The following is a 21,911-nucleotide window of genomic DNA, read 5'->3' as shown; positions in this document are numbered from 1 at the left end:
TTAGGACATGTACCTGTATAATATTAGAAGAAAGATCTTTATATTGTTTCAAATTTAATTTTTTTAACATCCCATCATTAGCTGCAGCTTTGAAAAGCTTCAGCAAGACAAAATGAAAAACTACATTGCCCAGCACAATCATGCTGACTTCCTACATAAGGCACTCAGTGAGAAAGTTGTTTGAAATTTCTGAACATCAATATCAATTGTTGGATAAAAGTGCGCACTGCATTCACTAATTTCTAATAAATTTCCTGCTGTAAGCAAGGTTCAAGAGAATGGCAGTTCTGCAACAAGCCTTGGATTCTTTTTTTATTTCTTAAGCATAATAAACCGGAAGAAATAGGGACATGGCTTTGGGTTTTGCTGACTTTGATATTTTATTTCATTGTAGAGTTGACCAAATCATTGGGAAAGGTCAGATGCCCACAGACAAGAAGTTGCGTGAGAAAGGAGAGAAAGTCCCACCAGAACTGGAACCCTTTGATGAGTTGAGCATGATGGGACGGGTGATAAAAGTGGAAAAACAGGTAATTTATTCCATGGATGGAACATAGCATTGCACTGAACACCACAATAGTCCACTTGATACTAACTGAATCTGTGACACAGAGAGTCTTCATTGTTCTGCAGATCAAAGGATTTGCCCCAGCCCTCAAACACGAAGGCGGAAGTCTGGCCAGTTACATTTTATTATAGGTGTTGCACCTTCCCCAAACCGTACCCACAATTTTCTTCAAATGTTTTGAACAACATTAATCAGAACCAGGTGGAATACTTACAAGAAATCAATTGAACCGTTACTAGCAGTGATAAGACAAGCATTGGGACAGAGAGTAGGTTTTTACAGGAAAAGTCCCAAGTAGCAAGCAAGCTTTTATCCATCATTTTCCACTAAACTTCATTTAGCACATCTGATTATTACTAATATTCTCCATTGGTAATATATCTAAATTTCATCCTTTTCAATTTGATGTCCTCTCCTTGTTAACTGATGTTGTAGTACTGATATATGTTAAGGCACTCACTTCTATTTCTCTCATATATAGAATCAAGGAAATAGGAGAAAACACCAATAACCTGATCACTGATGCTGAGTTTGGTTTCCACCAGGGCCACTCAACTCCTGACCTACTTTCAGTCTTGGTTCAAACATTGACAAAAGAACTGATTTCCAAGGGGTTAGGTGAGCGTTACTGTCCTTAACATCAAGATCATATTTGGCTGAATGTAGCATTAAGGACCCATAGCAAAACTACAGTCTGTAGAAATCAGAGGGAAGATTCTCCATTGTTTGCTGTCATATACAGCAGAAAGCAATGCGGTTGTCTTTTTTGCTGATCAGTCATCTCATCTCCAGGATCTCTGCACAAGTTCCCCTGGGTAGTGTTCTTAGCCCAACAATCTTCAGCTGCTTCATCAATGACTTTCCCTCCATCATAAGGTAAGAAATGGGAATGTTTGCAAATGATTGCACATTGCTCAATACCATTCATGACTCTTCAGGTACTAAAGCAGTCCATGTTCCATATTCAAGTTTGGGCTGACAAGTGGCAAGTAACATCCTGAGACAACACTTTCCAAACCCACAATAACTACCATCTAGAAGGTCAAAGCAGCAGATACATGAGAACACCACCACCTGCAGGTTTCCCTTCGTGCCACTCACCATCAGATTTGGAAATAAGTCGCCATTCCTTCCATGTTGCTGGGTCAGAATGCTAGAGTTTTTTCTCTAACAGCATTAAGGGTCCACGTACACCACATGGACTGGAGTGATTCAGGAAGATAGCTCACCACTGCCTTCTCAAGGGCAAATAGGGATAAGTAATAAATGCTGGCCTAGCTCACATCCCATAAATAATAAAGAAAGAGGTTTGGTGATGCAATGACAATGTCATTTGATTAGGCCATTCAGCCAGTTCAGCTTATTCAATTTTTCAATATGGTCATAGCTGATCCTCTATGTTAATGCCTTTTCCTGCTATGATGACTTAATCTCATAAAATATATTAATTTCTTTTTTGGATATACTCAGTGACCTAGCCTCCACAGCCTACTGTGGTAGCGAATTTCACAAGTTGACCACCCTCTGAGTGAAGAAATTTAACCTCATCTCAGTTCTAAATGGTCTACCCCATCTTTTCTTCCCTGGTTCTAGACTTCCGAATCAGGGAAAAGATCCTAACTGTAGTTTGCCTAGCCCTCATAGAATTTTATTTGAATCAATCAAATTCCTTCACATTCTTTTAAATTACTGAATAAAACCTGGTCAAATCAACCTCTTATTGGTCAATCCTGCCCTCCTTGGTATCAGGAGAAAGTGAGGACTGCAGATGCTGGAGACCAGAGTTGAAAAGTGTGGTGCTGGAAAAGCGCAGCAGGCCAGGCAGCATCCAAGGATGCTGCCTGGCCTGCTGTGCCTTTCCAGCACCACACTTTTCAATCCTTGGAATCAGCCAAGTAATCTTCACTGCACTTCCTCTACAGTATTTATATCCTTTCTTAGATAGGGAGACCAAAACTATGCACGATACAGCAGTGTGGACTCACCAAGTCCTCAAAGTAATTGCACTGAGAAACGCATACACCATAACTCAAACGATGTTGCATTGAAGGTCATTATACCATTTGCCTCTCTAATTACTTGTTGCTACTGCCTGTTTACTTTCATTGTCTGATGTACAAGGACTCCTAGATTGTGTTGTACACCCACACTTTCTAATACATCACCATTTTAAATAATATTATCTTTCTGATATTCATACCAATGTATGCACTTTCACATTTTATTCACTTTATATTGAATTCTATTTATCTAGATCTCCCTGAAGCTTCCTTGCATTCTTCTCACAATTCATAATCCTACCTAGTTTTGTGTCATCAGCAAATTTGGAAATACTGCATTTGGTTCCCTCATCTAGATCATGTCTACAGTAAATATCTGGGGACCCAAGCACTCACCCTTGTGGTAATCACTGCCTACCATCTGCAAAAAGATACATTTATCCCCACTCTCTCTCTCCAGTCTATTAATCAATTCTTAATGTAAGCCAATACATTTTTCCCGATGCTTTATGCTTTAATTTTGTCCTCCAGCTTCTTTTAGTGACCTTATCAAAACTTGTAATCCAGATGTACTATATCTTCCAGAAGATTGGTTAAGCATGGCCTGCCTTTCGTAAACCTGTGCTAATTTTTGTCTAATCCCATTAATGCTTTCCAAATATTGTTATCACATCCTCTATAATAGACTTTAGCGTATATCCCAATTATGATGTTACTTATGGACTATATTTCTCTGTATTTTCCCTCTTGTTTTAAATGCTGGAGTTACATTTACTACCTTCCAATCCCTAGGAACATCCCGAGGTCTGTAGAATTTGGAAGATTATGACCCTAGTTTGAGCTTTCCACGCTTATTGGAAACACCTTGCTCAACACTAGGCTCCAACCCCAAGCCTTGCCAGGTATTTACCAATTTCCCCCCCCTCCCCCCACCCGATCTACTCCTCACTGAGGAGAACGGTCAAACCTCAGCAAAGGACTCATTTTCATTCCACTATTCCCACATCAATGAATTTCTCACACGTCTAGATGTCGAGCACTTTTGACACCACCCGCCTCCATGCCTACTTCTTCAAACGTGAAATCCACCCACCCTCTGAAGACCCCTTCTCCAACAAGCTCCATCCTCCTGTGCTGGTTTCCTACCCTCACTTGACCTCTCCATCTTCAATTGCTGTCATGACATCAATTGCCTGAATCTCTCCACCCCTGACCTACTTCAACCTGTCCTCATCCAAACATGCAGCCCTCCACTCCTTCCACCCCAACACCAACCTCCTACCACGTCTGACACATCCTCCTACTACCCCTTCGATCATGACTGACCTATCATCACGAAACCATTATCTCCAAGGTCACCCACAATCTTATCACCTCAGGAGATCTTCCATCTACAGCCTCAAACCTCATAATTCCAATAGCCCTACACCGCCTGCTTCCATCTTCTCCCTAAAATTCATAAACCTGACTGCCCCAGTCTACCTTTTGTCTCTGCCTGCTCCTGCCTCACTGAAATCATCTCCATAAGACCATAAGACATACGAGCAGAAATTAGGCCATTCAGCCAATTGAGTCTGCTCCAGCATTCAATCGTGGCTGATAGTTTTCTCAGCCCCATTCTCCCACTTGCTCTCAGTAACCCTTGATCCCCTTGATACTGAAGAATCTATCTATCTCAGTCTTAAATGTACTCAATGACCTGGCCTCCACAGCCTTCTGTACAATGAATTCCATAGATTTCCCGCTCACTGGCTGAAGAAGTTTCTCCTTATCTCCATTCTAAAAGGTCTTCCCTTTACTCTAAGGCTGTGCCCTCGAGGCCTAGTCTCTTACCAATGGAAACATCTTCCCAACATCTGCTGTTTGCAGGCTATTCAGTATTTTGTGTGCTTTAATTAGGTCCTCCTCATCCCTTAAACTCCATCAAGTATAGAGCCAGACTCCTCAAACGTTCCTCATATGTTAAGCTTTTCATTCCTGGGACCATTGTTGTGAACCTGCTCTGAACACACTCCAGGCCAGTACATCCTTCTTGAGATATGGAGCCCAAACCTGTGCACAATACTCCAAATATGTTCTGACCAGAGCCTTATAGAGTCTCAGAAGTACATCCCTGCTTTTATATTCAAGTCCTCTCAAAATAAATGCCATCATTGTATTTGCCTTCCTAACTACGCACTCAACCTGCAAATTTACCTTGAGACAATCCTGGACTAGAACTCCCAAGTCTCTTTCCAGACTTCTGAATGTTCTCCCTATTTAGAAACAACCCCATGTCTCTGTTCTTCCTACTAAAGTGTATGGCCTCACACTTTCTCACATTGTACTCTATCTGCCACTTCTTTGTCCAATTTCTTAACCTGTCCAAATCCTCCTGCAGCCTCCCTGCCTCCTCAATGCTTCCAGTCCCTCTGCCTAACTTTGTTTTGTCTGCAAACTTAGCCAGAATGCCCTCAGTTCCTTCATCTAAAACGTTAATGTATAAAGGGAAAAGTTATCGTCCCAAGCAGAATACCACTTGTCACTGGCTGCCATCCTGAGAAGGACCCTTTAATTCCCGCTCTGCTTTCTACCAGACAGCCAAGCTTCTATCTGTGCTAGCACCTTGCCTCTAATACCACGGCCCCTTGGCTCACTCAGTAGCCTCCTATGTGTCACCTTGTCAAAGGCCTTCTTGAAGTCTAGGTAGGTAACATCCATCGGCTCTCCTTGGTCTAACCTGCTTGTTACTTCCTCAAAGGATTCAGGCACGACCTTCCCTTGATGAAACCATGCTGACTTTGCCATTTTACCATACACTTCCAAGTATTCAGAAATCCCATCCTTCACAATGGATTCCAGGATCTTACTCACGACCGAGGTGAGGCTAATCAGCCTGCAATTTTGCCTTCCTCCCTTTTTAAACAGGGGTGTCACTCTAGTGATTTACCAGTCCTCTAGAACCATCCCTGATTCTAGTGAATCCTTGAAGATCACCACTAACATCTCCATTATCTCTTCAGCTTTTTCCCTTAGAACTCTGGGGTGTAGTCCATCTGGTCCAGGTTATTTATCCATTTTCAGGTTTTCTAGCACATTCTCCTTGGTGATGGCCATCATTCTCAGCTCTGCCCCCTCACTCTCTTGAATTTTTGGGGCATTACTCGTGTCTTCCACCATGAAGACTAAAGCAAAGTAATTACTCAGTTCTAAGTCATTTCTTTGCTCCCCACTACTATCTCTCCAGCATCATTTTCCAGTGACCCAATATCCACTTTTGCCTCTCTTTTGCCTCTCTTTATATATCTAAAGTCTTCCTTTATATTACTCACTAGCTTATCCTCATATTTAACCTTCTCCTTCCTTATTTCTTTTTTTGTTGCCATCTGTTAGTCTTTGTAAGCTTCCCAATCTCCTGGTTTCCCTCTGTCTTTGCCACATTATATGCTTTCTGTTTTGTTTTTGTGCTATCCCTGACTTCCCTGGTCAACCATGGTTGCCTCATCTTCCCTATCACGCTTCTTTTTCCTCAGAATGAATCTCTGCTGTGTCTCCTGAATTACTCCTAGAAACTCCTGCCACTTCTGTTCCAGTGTCTTTCCTGCTAGGTTCCTCTCCCAGTCAGTTCTACCCAGCTCTACCCTTAAGCCTCTGTAGTTGCTTTTATTCAGCTGTAATAGCATTACCTCTGATTCTTTCTTCTCCCTCTCAAATTGCAGAGTGAATTCAATCTTGAATTACGTCCTGTCCTATTTGGTCCATGAACTCTCCACTTACGTTCAGCACACCACCTACGCCATACACCTTCTCCACATCTTTCAGTTTCCCAGCCCCCAACACCTCATCTTCAGCGTGCCCATCCAGTTTTTCTACACATGATGTTTAGAGGGCCTCAAGGGCCCCTGTATCTTCCTCTCTCGCAGACCCAACCAGTCCCCCTCCACTGACACTCATATCCACCTGGCAGAACAGGTCCTCACCCTTAACAACTTTTCCTTTAATCCTCCCACTTCCTACAAACCAGAAGGATGGCCACACTTGCCCGCTTAGGTCCAAGCTATGCCTGTTCTCTTCATAGGATGCATGGAACAGAACATCTTCTGCAGCTATACTGACACGAAATCCACTTTTTCGTCTGCTATATCGATGACTGTATTGGTGCTGCCTCGTGCTCCCACGAGAAGCTTGAACAGTTCACCCACTTCACCCACACATTCCACCCTGACCTCAAATTCACCTGGACCATCTCTGATACCTCCCTGCTCTTCCTGGACCTGTCTGCCTCCACCTTCACCAACCAACTCAGCACTGACATCTATTACAAGCCCAATGAGTCCCACAGCTACCTCAGTTACACCTCCTCCCACAACCCCCTGCAAAATGCGATCCCATACTCCCAATTCCTGTGCCTCAGCCATATCTGCTCCCCGGATGAGCAGTTCCACACAAGGCCATCCTAGACGTCCTCCTACTTCAACGACCGTAATTTTCCCTCACTCATGACCAACACTACCTTCAGCTGCATCTCCTCCATTTCCTGCACCTCTGACCTCACACAAAATCCTCCCAGCCACAACAAAGGAAGAGTCCCTCTGGTCTTCACATTGCAACCCATTCATCTTCAAGTCCAGCATATCATCCTCCGCCACTTCTGCCACCTGCAGTTGGACCCTACCACCAAAATGATATTTCTCTTCACCCTATCCATTTTTCACAGGGACCTCTCTCTCCGCACTCCCTAATTAGTTTCACAGACCCCACCAACCCCTCCCCTACACCTGGAACCTTCCCCTGCAGCCACAGGAGGTGCAAAACCTGTCCCCACATCTCCCCCCTCACCTCTGTCCAAAGTCGCAAAGAATCATTCCAATTCCGGCAAAGATTCACGTACATGTCCTCTAACCTGATTTATTGCATCCGTTGCTCCCAATGTGGTCTCCTCTACATCGGAGAGACCGAGCGCAAACTCACGGAGTGGTTCAGGGAACATTTATGGTCCGTACACTCCAATCAAGCCCATCTCCAGTCGCCATCCATTTCAATTCCCAGTCCCACTCCCCTGACAACATGCCCTTCCTGGGTGTTGTCCATCGTCAACACAAGCCCACATGCACACTGGAAGAAGAGCATCTCATCATCTTCCTCAGGAGCTTACAACTGTACAGCCTCAACATAGAATTCACCAGCTTTCAAATCTCTCCACCCCCACCACATCCCAGACCCAGGCCTCCCTCTCCACCCTGCCCCCCCTTAACTTGACTGGATTTGTCCATCTTCCTTCCCACCTTTCATTAGCAGGGGGATTGAGTTTAAGAGCTGTGAGGTTATTCTGCAGCTCTATAAATTCCTGCTTAGACCACATTTGGAATTTTGTATTCAGTTCTGGCCACCTCATTATAAGAAGGACGTGGAAGCTTTAGAGAGGGTGCAGAGGAGATTTACCAGGATGCTGCCTGGACGGGGGCACGGGGGGGTGCATGTGTTATGAAGAAAGGTTGAGGCACCTAGGGCTTTTCTCATTGCAGTGAAGAAGGATGAGAGGTAACTTGATAGAGGGCTATCATGAAGGGGCATAATTTTAAGGTAATTGGAGGAAGATTTAGAGGAGATGTCAAAGGGAGATTTTTTCCACAGAGAATGGAGGGTGCATGGAATGCACTGCCAGTTGTGATAGTAGAGTCAGATGCATTAGGGACATTTAAGTGACTCTTGGTAGACACATTGGATGATTATAAAATGTAGAGTATGTAGGTTAGTTTGATCTTAGAGTAGGATAAAAGGTTGGCACAACATTGATGGCTGAAGGGCCTATACTTTGCTATACTGATCTATGTCTTCTATTCTATTCTATACCCTTGCAGATTCATTCTGTCTCCATCACAGAATGCCCCCCCTCCTATTTTTGTATCCAACAAATTTGGATACGTTACACATATGTCATTAATAGTAAACAATTGAGGCTCAAGAATTGATCGTTGTGACACTCCATTGGTTACATATTTTCACCTGAAAAAGATGCCAGAAATTGTGACTGTTTTCTGTATTTTAACTAATTCTCAGTTCATAGGAATATATACCCTCAATATCATGAGCTACTATTTTGTACAGTAACCTTTTATTCAATAGCACCTTATTGAATGCCTTCTGCAAATCCAAATATTCTGCTTGTTACTTCCTCAAAGATCTCTATCAAATTTGTCAAATGTGATTTCTCTTTCACAAATTATGTTTTTAACTGTTTGACTGTGTTAATTTTTTCTAAGTGAGCAGCTATTTCTTCCTTAATAATTTTGCATTTTCCCAATGATGGATGTTAGGCAAACTAGCCTATAGTTTCCTGCTTTCTGTCTCTCGCCCTTCTTGAACAGTAATGTCACATTAGCAGTTTTCCATTTCGCTGGTACCTCCCAGAATCCAGTGAGTTCTGGAATATTTTGACAAATGATTCCACTGTTTTTTCTATTCATTCAGGGGATGGGGACATTACTGACTAGAATCAAGATTAGAGTGGTGCTGGAAAAGCACAGCGGGTCAGGCAGCATCCAAGGAGCAGGAAGATTGACATTTCAGGCAAAAGCCCTTCATCAGAAATGAGGCAGAGAGCCTCTAGAATGGAGAGACAAATGGGAGGGGGGGTCGGGCAGGGGAGAAGATAGCTATCCTTCCATTTGGTACATGGAAGGTTAATGAACCCGCTCAGATCTATACTCTCTTCACTTACTGATGAAGAATTAAGTCTTTGATGTCCACCATACTCAATACTTACAGACAACCTCTTGGCCTATAGCTGAGGCAATAGTGGGGCCCAGTTACTGAATGGACCGCCCCCCCCCCTTATTCTTCAGCAGAGGGACCTTACACAGTGGTCTTTCCCCACTGTGCCTTGGCAGCAGCTGCCCCAAGCTTCAGCACATAGTCCTGGACCTTGGAATGTGCCAGTTTACAACACTCACTTGGGGTTAACTCCTTCAAGTGGAAGACCAGCAAGGTTTGGGCATACAAAAGAGCTTCTTCTACCGAACTGATGATCCTCCAGGCACAGTTGATATTCATTTCGATGTGCACCCCAGGAAACAGCTGTTCAGGACAAATCTTAACAAACCCCACAGTCTCGTCCCCTCCATAGCTGCTTCTCCCTTAAACTGAAATTCTGCCATGTTGTGATCCTACTCCCAAAAGATTCTTAATTACCTCCTATTAATCCTATCTCATTATACATTACTAAATGTAAAATTGCCTGTTCCTGGACAGATTCTGTAATGTACCGCTTTGGGAAATAATTCCTGATGCACTCTACAAATTCTTCTTCCTTGCTCCCCTTAAGCACCTGACATGTCCAGTCAATATGCAAATTAAAATCACCCACGACAATTGTCTTCTGACACATCTCTATTATTTCCAGCCTTCTACTTTATCTAACATTGAGGCAACTCGTCTGGATCTGTGGATGCCTCCCACTTGTGGCCTTTTTCCTTTGTTTCCTCATTTTGTCCAAACTGAATCCACAACTGATCTAATACATCTATGTTACTGCACTGATACCTTTCTTTATTAACAAAGCTATACTACCTTCTTTTCCTTTTTGTTTCATCTTCCAGAACATTGAATATCTTTGAATATTGAGCTCCTGGTCTGGTCACCCTGTAACCACATCTCTGTAATAGCTGTCAAGATGTGTTAATTTATTTTTAGTTTGTGCTTTGAACTCCCCGATCTTGTTACATCACTTTGTGGAGTGCACCTTGATAACTTTGGGGCGGTTGAAACTCGTTGACCCTTCACTGATGTTTGAGTGTCTGTAAGGCTGTTATTGAGAGTAAAAGGGTTTTATCATTATTTCTGATATTTTTGACATCAGATTAAGAGCCTTAGGCTTCAACTTCCACCATCATTACTCTCTCTGGTTCTAATTTCTACTACACTCTTCTGCATATATTTTCTACCCTTTCCTGTCACACTTTGATTATTGCTTGCCTCTTCACTACCCTGCATTTCTGCACCTTCACAGATCATTCAAATGTGCTAAACACATACAGCAAATAATAAGCAAGGCTGATGGAGGACTAGGAAACAAGGAACTGGGAATTATGCTGCAGATGCAAATTCATAACTGAAGTTAATGTGACCAGTTCTGAGCTCACATTTTAGGAAAGGTATAATATAAATTTACTAAATTATGCTAGATCTGGGTGTTCAGAAAAGCCCTGCAAAAATTTTCCCACAGTGGGCGGCACGGTGGCACAGTGGTTAGCACTGCTGCCTCACAGTGCCCAAAACATGGGTCAATTCCCACCTCAGGCGACTGTGTGGAGTTTGCACGTTCTCCCCATGTCCGTGTGGGTTTCCTCTGGGTGCTCCGGTTTCCTCCCACAGTCCAAAAAATGTGCAGGTTAGGTGAATTGGCCGTGCTAAATTGCCCGTAGTGTTAGGTGAAGGGGTAAATGTAGGGGAATGGGTCTGGATGGGTTGCGCTTCGGCGGGTCGGTGTGGATTTGTTGGGCCAAAGGGCCTGTTTCCACACTGTAAATAATCTAATCTAATATAAAGAGATGAAATACCACAATAATTGTCACAGATGAGCTTGCTTCTCTCCCGTTTATACAAATGAGTTATTGAAATATTCTTGTAACCTGAAATGCCCTGGTTCCAGTTTAAGCAAACTTGGCCTGACCATGTGAGGTTTTCCACGTTTTTGAATATTTAGGGAACTGTCATTGATTCCTGGAAACTTACTTCCAGACATTTGCTTTATGATCATGGTAACTCCAGCTTGAATTTGAACAAGGGCAAACACATCCAGAATATACTGCTTTGGGAGTGATTCAGCAACATCTTTGTTCACTGAGGATTCTTGCTTCAGGAGATTGTTAAAGTCTCTATTGAATGAAAGAAAATGCTACACCTATTCATTAGGAGCTCATCAGTGTCCGCTGGAAAAATGGATATCATACTGGTTTGGGGGCCATAGACGGATCACAGACTTTCTTGGAGAAGGTCATGTTTATTGGCAACATTTTGATGCCATTAAATTCTACTATACATTGTTTGTTGCTCTTACTTTGCTCTGTAGCATGTGTTCTGATTGATGATTATCAGGTGTTTATCATGCTTATGGAAGCAATCCTGTTGCTATCATTTGGTGAAACCAAGGATTTCAGAGGCTGTGCTATGAGTGACATCCATTCTTATTCTGAGAAACTTCAGTACCTCTGTTATCTTCTGTGAAATCACCAATCTTTGCGACTACTTATGTCAAGCTTGCTGTATTTCCTCTGAGTCGGAGAGCTTTGTGTGTCACTTCCTACAATAATGTAATTCGATATGCTCAAGTTTAGATTGTAACAGGATTCTCACTCATCTTGCAAACTCGGTCAGCCAACAATCACAGTGCAGCTTTCTCTGTTATGGCTTGACTCAGATTGGTCAATACAATCTATTCAGCACATTAACTTCCAAAAAAGCCTATAACAGAAGAAAGTGCTGTATATAGTATTGATTTACTTGATCAAGGGCTACACCAATTTAAACTATGAAGACCTGTGGAAGTGCCGTAAAATGATGTACAGGCTCTTCTTATGTTATGATCGTGTAGTGGTCAGTGTGAGATAGAATAATGCCTCATGAGATGCCTTTCCTGTCTCCAATGGCATTAACAAGCTTCCAGGTCTGTTTGCCATTTACTTTTCATTCAAAGATCTTCACATAGGAGACAACATTCAGTTTAATGCAAACAGCAACTTCTTCAACCTGGAAAGTCTGAAGGCTTGCACAAAGATCACGGAACGGCTGTTAAGCAGGCTCTGGTTTGTTAGAAACTTTACTATCCGAGTGCACGCACTTTAAGGATTTTGAACTGTTTGTTGACTGCCCTGCCCAATCCTCAGAATGTTTCAGCATTACAGTAAGTCTGAGAAAGACAGAGATTTTACACAAACTTGTCCCTAGCCATAAACTCTAAGACTTGATAATCACAATCAATGATACACCCCTAAACTCATTTCAAATGTTCTGCAACTCGGGATTATATTCTCCAACAACACCACTTGTTGTCTTGTAGAAATATATCAAGCATTCAATAGATTAACAGACAGGATTTGAGGAGAGCAAGGACTTTGTCTCAAAACATGTATTAAAAACTTACAGGACAATGATTCTTATGTAATTTCTCTTTGGCTATGAGATATGGCAACCAACCATTCTCACTTAAAAAACTAGATTAATATACTTTCACTGTTTAAAATTTATCGGCAACTTAAGTTGAAAGACAAAATTCTTAACACCAAAGTTCTTATAATCTGCTGCTGCTGTCAAGACCATGCTATTCAGAGTGCCAAAGGTCTCTTTCTACAGTCAGTTGACGATGAAAACACTCACCATTGAATGCCCCTGAATCAGACATTCTGAAGGTCTTTCACCCAGACATCAACACTCACCCGTCAAAGCATCAGGGGAATCTGTCATTAATATCGAATCTCCAAGGGTTAAATTAAGGGAATATATTATGTAAACCATTTCATTTTCCGTGGAATTTAGCACACTAAATGTATTTGATCAAAGTTTTCAACATATTGCATAGAGTTGATAAAATAGTTGCAGATACATTCTTTCTGCAGATTGGGAGTCTAAAACAATAGGCCGTTGTCTAAAACTTAGATGTACAGTTAGGAAACACTCCTACAAAAAAAAGTGTTGAAGTATAGAATTCTCTTCCAGAAACAGCAAGGATTTTAAAATCTTGAGTTTGATTGATATTTTTTAACCCAAAGTAGTAAAAGGTATAGGGCAAGGGTAATATGGAGTTCAGTCACAAATTAGGCATGATCAAAATGAATGGTGGGACAAGTTCTAGAGTTTACTCCTGTAATTGTGTTCCAAGCATCTCCCATGAGAAAGAGAATGATATGCCTAATTACACATTACTACATCACCAGTCATACTACTGACTACATCACCATCTTGACGTTTGAACACTGTGAATATTAATAATTTTCTTTCATTGTATCCTTGTTTCGTTGTATATTTACGCTGTCTTTTCTCCGTCTATTCTAGGTGCAGTCCATTGAACAAAAGCTGGACATGTTATTGATGATCTACAGCCAGAGTTTAAGCAAAGGTTCAGTGACAGCATTGACACTGGCTGCAATGAACATTCCTCTAGTTGACCAGGACCTGACCTCTGACTATCACAGCCCAGTGGATACTACAGATATCTCTATGTCCACCCAGACGTTGAACCTATCTGCCTCCACAAATCTAGAGTAAGGTTATGAAAAGGTCCTGGTGACCATTGCTGATTTTGTAACCTGACTGAATGTGGTTATGTGGATTGGCACAAACAAACCTAAGAAGACATCTTAAAAGCCACCATTATTGTTTTGCATTTTAATTTAATGATGTCTTTTCGGTACCAGTGATCAACTTTTGAAGAACAACGTGACAAAAAATATCTTCTGTGACCTCGAAGACAACTACTGGTCTCAAGTGGGAATAAAATGATCTGCAGTCTCCTATGATTCTGAAACGGCCAACACAATTTGTCAATATGGCCTGTGACAGGTTTCCACCTGGCTTTTTGCAGTCTTCCAGCCCCAACTCAATGGTGCACAAGGCAATCCGTAGTAAAAGATGTAGCATTAGCAAAAAGAAACTAATAAGATTTCAAGCTAATGAAGGAATTCCAATTTCTATTCAGAACATTCCAATGAAATAATTTATCATATCCAAGGTGTGTCTGAGATCCCTGGTTTTTTGCTTAGCTTTCTGCACCAAAGGAATCATATGAAAGGTCAAGTTGAACACAACTTAGCACTATATTCACAGAAGCTGCATTAAAGAATGATGTCAATCAAATTCTCAGGATTCTGGCCAAGATCAACATTCTGTTAGAGTGTGTCCATTTGTCTTTGGCCATCAGTATTGTAATGTCCTTCCTAGAGAGTGTTAAAGATATCTATTTCTGAAGCAAGACAGCATATTAAAGAAAGGACTGGGAAAATCTAATTTGCCAAAATTTCTCAAGGAACAATTGAACCAACTCCTGTTTTAATTTGAGATGGGGAATGTGGTGCCTGGTAGTGGACTTACTGAAAAGTTTGAGATATAACAATGTGAATTATAGCTACATTGATGAAGAGCTGTGAAATGAAATGCTGGCAAATACAAACTTTCAAATCCAAGTGCAGCTGACACATAAGACATCAGAGCAGGACAACATTTCTCAGTGAGTTTCAGATACCTTCAGAGAGGAAGCAGAATATAAAATCCAAGAGAAATCTAACCCAATCTGATGTTTAGTTCATGCTCAGTTAAGGAATAAGATAGAGTTTTTCAGGAGACAGTGAGGACTGCAGATGCTGGAGGTCAGAGTCGAAAGTGGGGTGCTGGAAAAGCATCCGAGGAGCAGGAGAATCGATGCTTCAGGTAAAAACCCTTCATCAGGAATTTCAGTTTATCAGGACCCTAGTAACAATACTTAAAGAAAGGAATGTATGAGCATTACTAATTGCAGCTCCGTGTCTATTTGTTAGCCTGTATGATTCAGGTACCAGTTGTTATTTCATCCACAGATGCAAAGGTACAGTGGCTAACCAGAAACCCCAAGTTAAACATTGAGCTGTCTGAATAAAGGACATTCTAATGGGTATTACACACAAACTAGCTTCACAGCAAGATCTCTTTTCTTTTTAATGTATGTGATAGAAGAGCAAAAGCAAATAAGAGGAAAGGAGAAATAGAGAGATGGCTGATTCTTCGCACAATCCTATCTCACAAAAAACAATAACTTATTTACAAAATTGCAAAATGTGATAGTGCTGCTGTTAGGACATCATTAGCCAGTTATCATAGAGACCCTTTCGCCTTCATGTGGCTTGATACACGTATCCTAATTGAGAAATCATATGAGTTTAAAGAGGAATAAATTCCACTGAATCACCACTCATTTTAAGTGTTATAAAGAATGCAGACATGGGAATTATATCTGTGCCTCTCAGTTAAGTCTTGTTACTGTGTTTTCTGCTTTTAAATTACTGGTTAGAGACAAGCTGGACAGTTAAAGAAGGACTTTACCACCTCTGACAAATCTCAGGTTGCTTCACACTTGTTTTCAGGTAAAATGACTATTGTGCAGGCAAATCTGCCAGGCAATTAGAAAATAGCAAAAAACCTCAAACGGCAATAAGATATTAATGTGTATTTTTGGTTGTATTGACTGAGGGAAACATATTAGTCGGGACACTGGGAGAATTCCCTGCTCTTCAAATTGTGCCTTGGGATCTTTAATGTCCATGTGAACATCAGGCAGTTATCTCTCTCAACACTGCACTGTGCTCTCGCTAATTTGGGATATAAACCAATCTCCTTCTGACTGAGGGAAGAGTACCATCAACTGAGCCATTTCATGCTGAAATGTTCCATTCTGTCATACCCTGAATGGCATCATCGATGGACATAGTGGATTTGCTGCCTATTCATGAGGTCAGTGGAACCAAATAGCTGGATTTTGCATAAGAGGAACTATTTACAAAATCTCTGCTCCCAGTGAGCTTCAACAACATAAAACACAGTACGAGGTGTGACTAAGAGATGAGATATTATAGGCAGTTCCGAAGGTTCATTTCCCTTTTGTAAGTAACTTGCGTAATTGAGTCTGATGTTATCTCTAATTCATTGACATATACTCAGCAGTCAGGGGGTACCATATAGAGAGGTGTACAGTATGTTCTGACAATCTGATTTACAAAATAATGCAGAAATTTTTCCTTTCCTTGCAACTATTGTTGAAAACCAGAAGTCAGTTATTTTCTTGGGAAATTCAGAACTGTTAAACCATTGAGAGAACCTATACACTGTCCACCCATAACACAAAAGTTTACTTGCATCACATTTTGAATGCTTGGCTAGAATCCCAGCTGGGTTGAGCTTTGTGGACTTTGTTTTTATTTATTTTTCATGTAATGTGAAGGTGTACTGAGCAACAATGGCCTGTCGGGCAGTTTAAGCTGTCTTGAAGGCTATTCTCACAAATGTGTTGTACTGGATTGGAACATCTCCACTAGCCAGGGCAATTGAAATATATTGGACAACATGCTCTAACCTTTGTGCTCAACAGCTGTTTCTCTGTCAGGACAGCACATTCATTATATCACCCCAAATGGTGATAACAGCCAGAAACACAAGACTGATTCAGTTGGTCATGTCGTCTTGTTGGATCACACTGACAATGGTACAGCTACACTGAAGTTAGCTTATTCCTGATGATAAATCACTGATTTTACTATCACATTGATACATCAATCACATCATTGGTCCCATCACATTGAAGTTCTTGGAACATTGTTGGTACTGTCACATTGATGATAGTGTTACTGAATGGTGTTATGATGACGGTGTTAATGATTGCTGTAATTACAGACAGTAGTGTCACTGATGGTAGTGTCGCTGATTGCAGTGTCATGGATGACAATGTCACTGTTGATGGTATCACTGATGGTAGTGTTACCAATAATATTGTTACTGCTGTTGATGTCACTGGTGGTAGTGTTACTGATTGTGTGGACATCTTATTCTGGGCCTACAGCCTCTGTATAAGTATCATGTCAGCCTGAGCTCAGTAGGTGCATCAACCAGTAACAATTTTATTGTATTTCTTATCTCTTGTAAAGTTTTTTTTAGATTACATTACTTACAGTGTGGAAACAGGCCCTTCGGCCTATCAAGTCCACGCCGACCTGCCGAAGCGTAACCCACCCATTCCCCCACATTTACCCCTTTTACCTTACACTACGGGCAATTTAGCATGGCCAATTCACCTGCACATCTTTGGACTGTGGGAGGAAACCGGAGCACCCGGAGGAAACCCACGCAAACACGGGGAGAATGTGCAAACTCCACACAGAGAGTCGCCTGAGTCAGGAATTGAACCTGGGTCTCTGGCGCTATGAGGCAGCAGTGCTAGCCCATTACTAAGTTACTTTCTCTTAGCTTCCAATTTAATATCTATGGATTGTCCAGATATTTGATTTAACCTTTGTGTCTATTGCATGAAATTTGAACCACAAAGATTGCCAAAGAGTAAAGTAACATAGTCCCTAAATAAAGAGTGATTGGACAAACAGCTACAAGATACCTCCAAACAACACTTGAACAGTTGTTAATACAGCACTTCCCAAAGTGCCTAGTCCAATTAAACTTCTGATTAGGAGAGCTGACAAGGTGAGGAAAAGGGATCCATCATTTATTTCAATCACGTTTTACAGGTACAGTCGGTTCTGCTATAACGCAAGTTTCTTCAATGCAATTGGCTATAATGCGAGTGAATAATTTAGATCATTATTTGTAGAACATGAACGTTCCTTATAACACAATTCTGTTCCCATTGATTTAAATGGTACTGCTATTACACAATTTTCTTATAATGCAGGATCGCACAAGAATGGAACTATTGTATTATATCAGAATAGACTGTATAACACACATGGCTGTTATGCTATAGAAGATGAGGTTTCTGAGACTTTTAATCTTGCATTTCTGAAAAATCACAACTTCATTGTTTCAGAGCTTTCTGTAAAAGCAGGTAACCTACACATGATGAGAGATCCATTCTTTTTTTTGGAAAACCTTATTTTGTAAGGGATAATGTACTTTGTCAGATGTCTGTACAATAATGTACTTTGAGATGACTGTACAGGAATGCATTGTGAGTAACCAATGACCATCTCCAGACTCCATGTAGATTTTGTACAAAAAAAATCCAACAAATGATCAGGGCCATTATGTTTAATCCATTTTACGCAGAGAACTGTAGGTGTCTTGTACTGTTCTGACACACCCTATTGCCTGGCTCATTATTTTCAGTGATAAGGCAGACTTCTGATATGGTCCTCACACTAGCCAGTTTGATCCATTTCTTTTATTGAGCATGGCTGGGGATTTTATGCAGACATACCTGAGTAGTAGAGAACACTGGAGCTAATTGGGTGAAGCCAATGTTAGACTTGAAGAGCTTATTGAAAAAGATTTGTTCATTCCTTCATCCTCTCCCCATGTCTCATCAATCGTTGGAGAGTGAAAAGGGGGTAATAGGTGGAGGATCAGAAAGCACAGCACTCTCACTGAGACACAAAACCTCAAGTTACAGTAATCAATCTAGGTCAGAAAGTAACTAGTGCGTAAGACTTTTCGAAGAGGATCAGTCAAACTTCATACCAACTCAATTTTTTTGCAGATGCGGAACAGAACATTGGTGGTGATCAAAACAAATGAAGTGATAGGAAGTGCCTTTTAATTGGTGGAAATTCTATTTGCACTGTTAGGGTGGTGTGATGGTTCATATTCCTAGACTGGTAATCCAGGGGTCAAGAAGTAAAACCACATTGGCATTTTGAAGACTTCAATTTCTAAACAAACTTTGAATTTTTTATTACATTATGTAGAAATGAAGTTGTCTGACAGACAGTTCTTTAGAGCATAAAGCACTTCTGATAGGGTGGCTGGGTCAAATATTTCTGTGCTCTCAATACTATAATAATGAGACCAGTGGCTCCCTGAAAGAATGGAATTTAATCTCAATCTCATCTCTTTTCACCATAATTTAGAATATAAACATCTTCAAATAATTTATTCACCGGTATTTGTTTGTTTCTCATAGGATAATTCTATCTCATCATTACTCTTACACAAAGAGATGTTATCTTACCTTGTTCTTTGGTGTTACTCTTAAATTCTTCTTCCCCAGTGAAAGTACTTCCTTTTTCTATTCTCCTTTTAAATTCCCTGTTTAGATTTTATGCTTCATTGAAAAGCACTCTGTTTCTGTATTCTCTACTCTGATCCCTAGTGATAATTGGCCCAAAGCTTTGACCTGCCACCAATGTATCAAATTGTCATTATGAATGAACTGCTTGATAATCTAATGTGGGCCAGTCAGATTTCAGGGTGGCAATTAAAATCCACCCAACATTCTAACTGGAATGAGCAACTTGACAATGACAGTGTCAAAATGCAGAAGGACAAGAAATGTGTGCTGGAGTTGAGATTTTTTTTAAATTACATATGTCCATTAACTCATTGTTTCGAGCAGTGAATATTCAGGAGCATGAATATTGATAGTGAATAGGCAAATTGTGGTAATCTATTTCTGCTTTGTTGCAATGTCTAGCTCAATACAAACTGGGGAAAGGAACTGAGAACGCCCTTACTGAATGCTGCTCTTTCACTGAGTATAATTTTAATCATTTTTGATTATCAGTTTAAAATGACACATAAATGAAGGTGAATTTTAACATCTTCTCTGAATACAGGCTGGGAGGCAGTTAAAATGCGTATGGGAGACATTGTGAGGAGAGTTGGATATTGTCCTACACCACAGTGTTACTGACAACAGAAAACTTATTATATGATTATCTGCCAATCAGAGGCCGGTCAATCCAAAAAAAATGATTAATTGCCCACCACATTCTGCTCTCACTGACAAGCGGGACTCTACCACCACGCAGACAGACTGCTGAACAAACCCAGTGGACTGTCAAGGGAAGGAGTACCCCTTTATGACCACTCCATGGCTAAGAGAGGAGCCCACAGGTGCCATTGCTCGTTCATGTGGTAATGTTGCTGAACTGGAAAGTGCAAATCTCTTTGTACTGGAATAGAACTGAAAAACAGAAGTCAGAACATGCCAAACAAATCTTCAGTTCATGGCTGAAGTGAAGAAAGATGAAACCCAGCTCATTGTAAACTATAGGGAGTAATAATTTACTCATGGAATTTGTGACTTTAAAAATGTATAAGTTTCCTAGGGGCAGAGCTTCAGAAGAGACCTGGGGATGAATCTGGGGTAAGCACAACAATGAGGGGGGAGAAGATGATGATTAAATATTTAACCATTTTCATTTACACACAGTTTACACTATGGGTATCAATAGTCGTGATTCTGAGCAGGAAACCTAACAAAGGGTTGTGATTCTGAGCTGGAAACCTATCCTCTGCCTTTCACCTCCATGTATGGTTACATCAATGCATGGGAAATTGTTTTGGACATAATATTCTGTGGCTAGTCAGTAAGCAGTTTTAACTGTTAAAACTGTTTACAAATTCCACGTAGCAGGTCATGGAGTTTGTTTCCCATTGTTGTGTGCAGGCCATTTAACATTAGATTTTGATCTATGAAGTTGTAATAAGTCTTGGTGTGGTGGATGCATGACTTTATCAAACAACCCCCAGCTGACCTTCTCCCCAGCCATTCTTGATGGCAAACATGTCTTTTTCACTCCTTCACAATTGCAACAACAGCATTCATTTATGTGGGTAATTTATCCCACTCTCGAGGCCACAATCTTGCAAGCTAGCTGAACTCTTTATTGACATTACACCAGAGTTTGTGGGAGTAATGAACAACTCTTCTGCTGTTCAAACTTTAGTCTGTAAGGATTAAGAAATAAGTAATTATGAACAGAACAGTCTCTCCTGGTGTGCATCTCTTGCGTCTCAATGGTGTCATTGCATGTTTAACCGTCCCAACCCATAGCATCCAACAGGCTTTACAACCTGAGGAAAACTGCTTCTTCCACACTCGTAGCATATTATTGTTATATTATTATTAATCATGATTAATTAATAATAATAATTAGTAATCCAAGAGCCAACATGCTAGCTTCATTAGCTTGATTGTAACTAGGCCTGGCTCCATTACGTTACACTGGGCTGGGGTGTAGGCTGTATGATAAAGGTGGACCATATCTATGCATTACACCAATTGCACGTGGCAACTGCATGTCATGGAAGAGTTGCACATTTTGTCTCACCGACATCATCTGCATGAGATGCATGTCCTTCCAGCCACGCTAAGCAAATAATATTGGTACGAGGAGTGTCATATCTGAACAAAATTAGGGGAGAAGTTTTTCAAAGTGTCATTTTGATGTTTGTTTAATTTCCAATGATTTCTAAGAATATAATGTCCCCTTGCAACCAGAATAAAAGACCCTAGCCGCAAGACAATCCTAACCAGCTTCTAACCAGTTCTGCTTAACAAAAGAAATTAGTACCTCACTAAGATAATGAAGTGTTATTTATTATAATAAACGTTAATGAAGAATTTGTCCGTTTGTGATTTATCCATCGTTCTTTATTTGTTTATTCCAGAAATTCTCCAACATGATATAATATTTCTCATCTCTGAGCACACAAATACACAAGAAAACACCACACATGCCTCCAATGTACACGCACATATACAAGATTTCAAACACTCCATTTGTACAGACACTGGTTAATGTACATTCTCCCTTTATAGGCACACCAAATATTGTACATACTCCTTGTATATGCATACTCCAGACATTGAATACATCCTTATGTACACACAT

General features: G+C 40.8%; 1 protein-coding gene across 1 annotated transcript in view; it reads left to right on the top strand.

Moving 5' to 3' along the window:
• Positions 1–21,640, top strand: part of LOC132830139 (potassium voltage-gated channel subfamily KQT member 4-like) — a 633,387-nt gene extending 611,747 nt beyond the window's left edge. The window contains exons 13-14 of the mRNA XM_060847647.1: positions 395–530; positions 13,597–21,640. Of these exons, the coding sequence (XP_060703630.1) occupies positions 395–530; positions 13,597–13,809 (349 nt within the window). The 3' untranslated portion in view covers positions 13,810–21,640. The remainder of the gene's footprint in view (positions 1–394; positions 531–13,596) is intronic.
• The last annotated feature ends 271 nt before the right edge of the window (positions 21,641–21,911 follow it).

The sequence above is a fragment of the Hemiscyllium ocellatum genome, chromosome 30 (assembly GCF_020745735.1).
Source record: "Hemiscyllium ocellatum isolate sHemOce1 chromosome 30, sHemOce1.pat.X.cur, whole genome shotgun sequence".
NCBI classification, from domain to species: domain Eukaryota; kingdom Metazoa; phylum Chordata; class Chondrichthyes; order Orectolobiformes; family Hemiscylliidae; genus Hemiscyllium; species Hemiscyllium ocellatum.
This window is presented reverse-complemented; position numbering and strand designations above follow the sequence as displayed.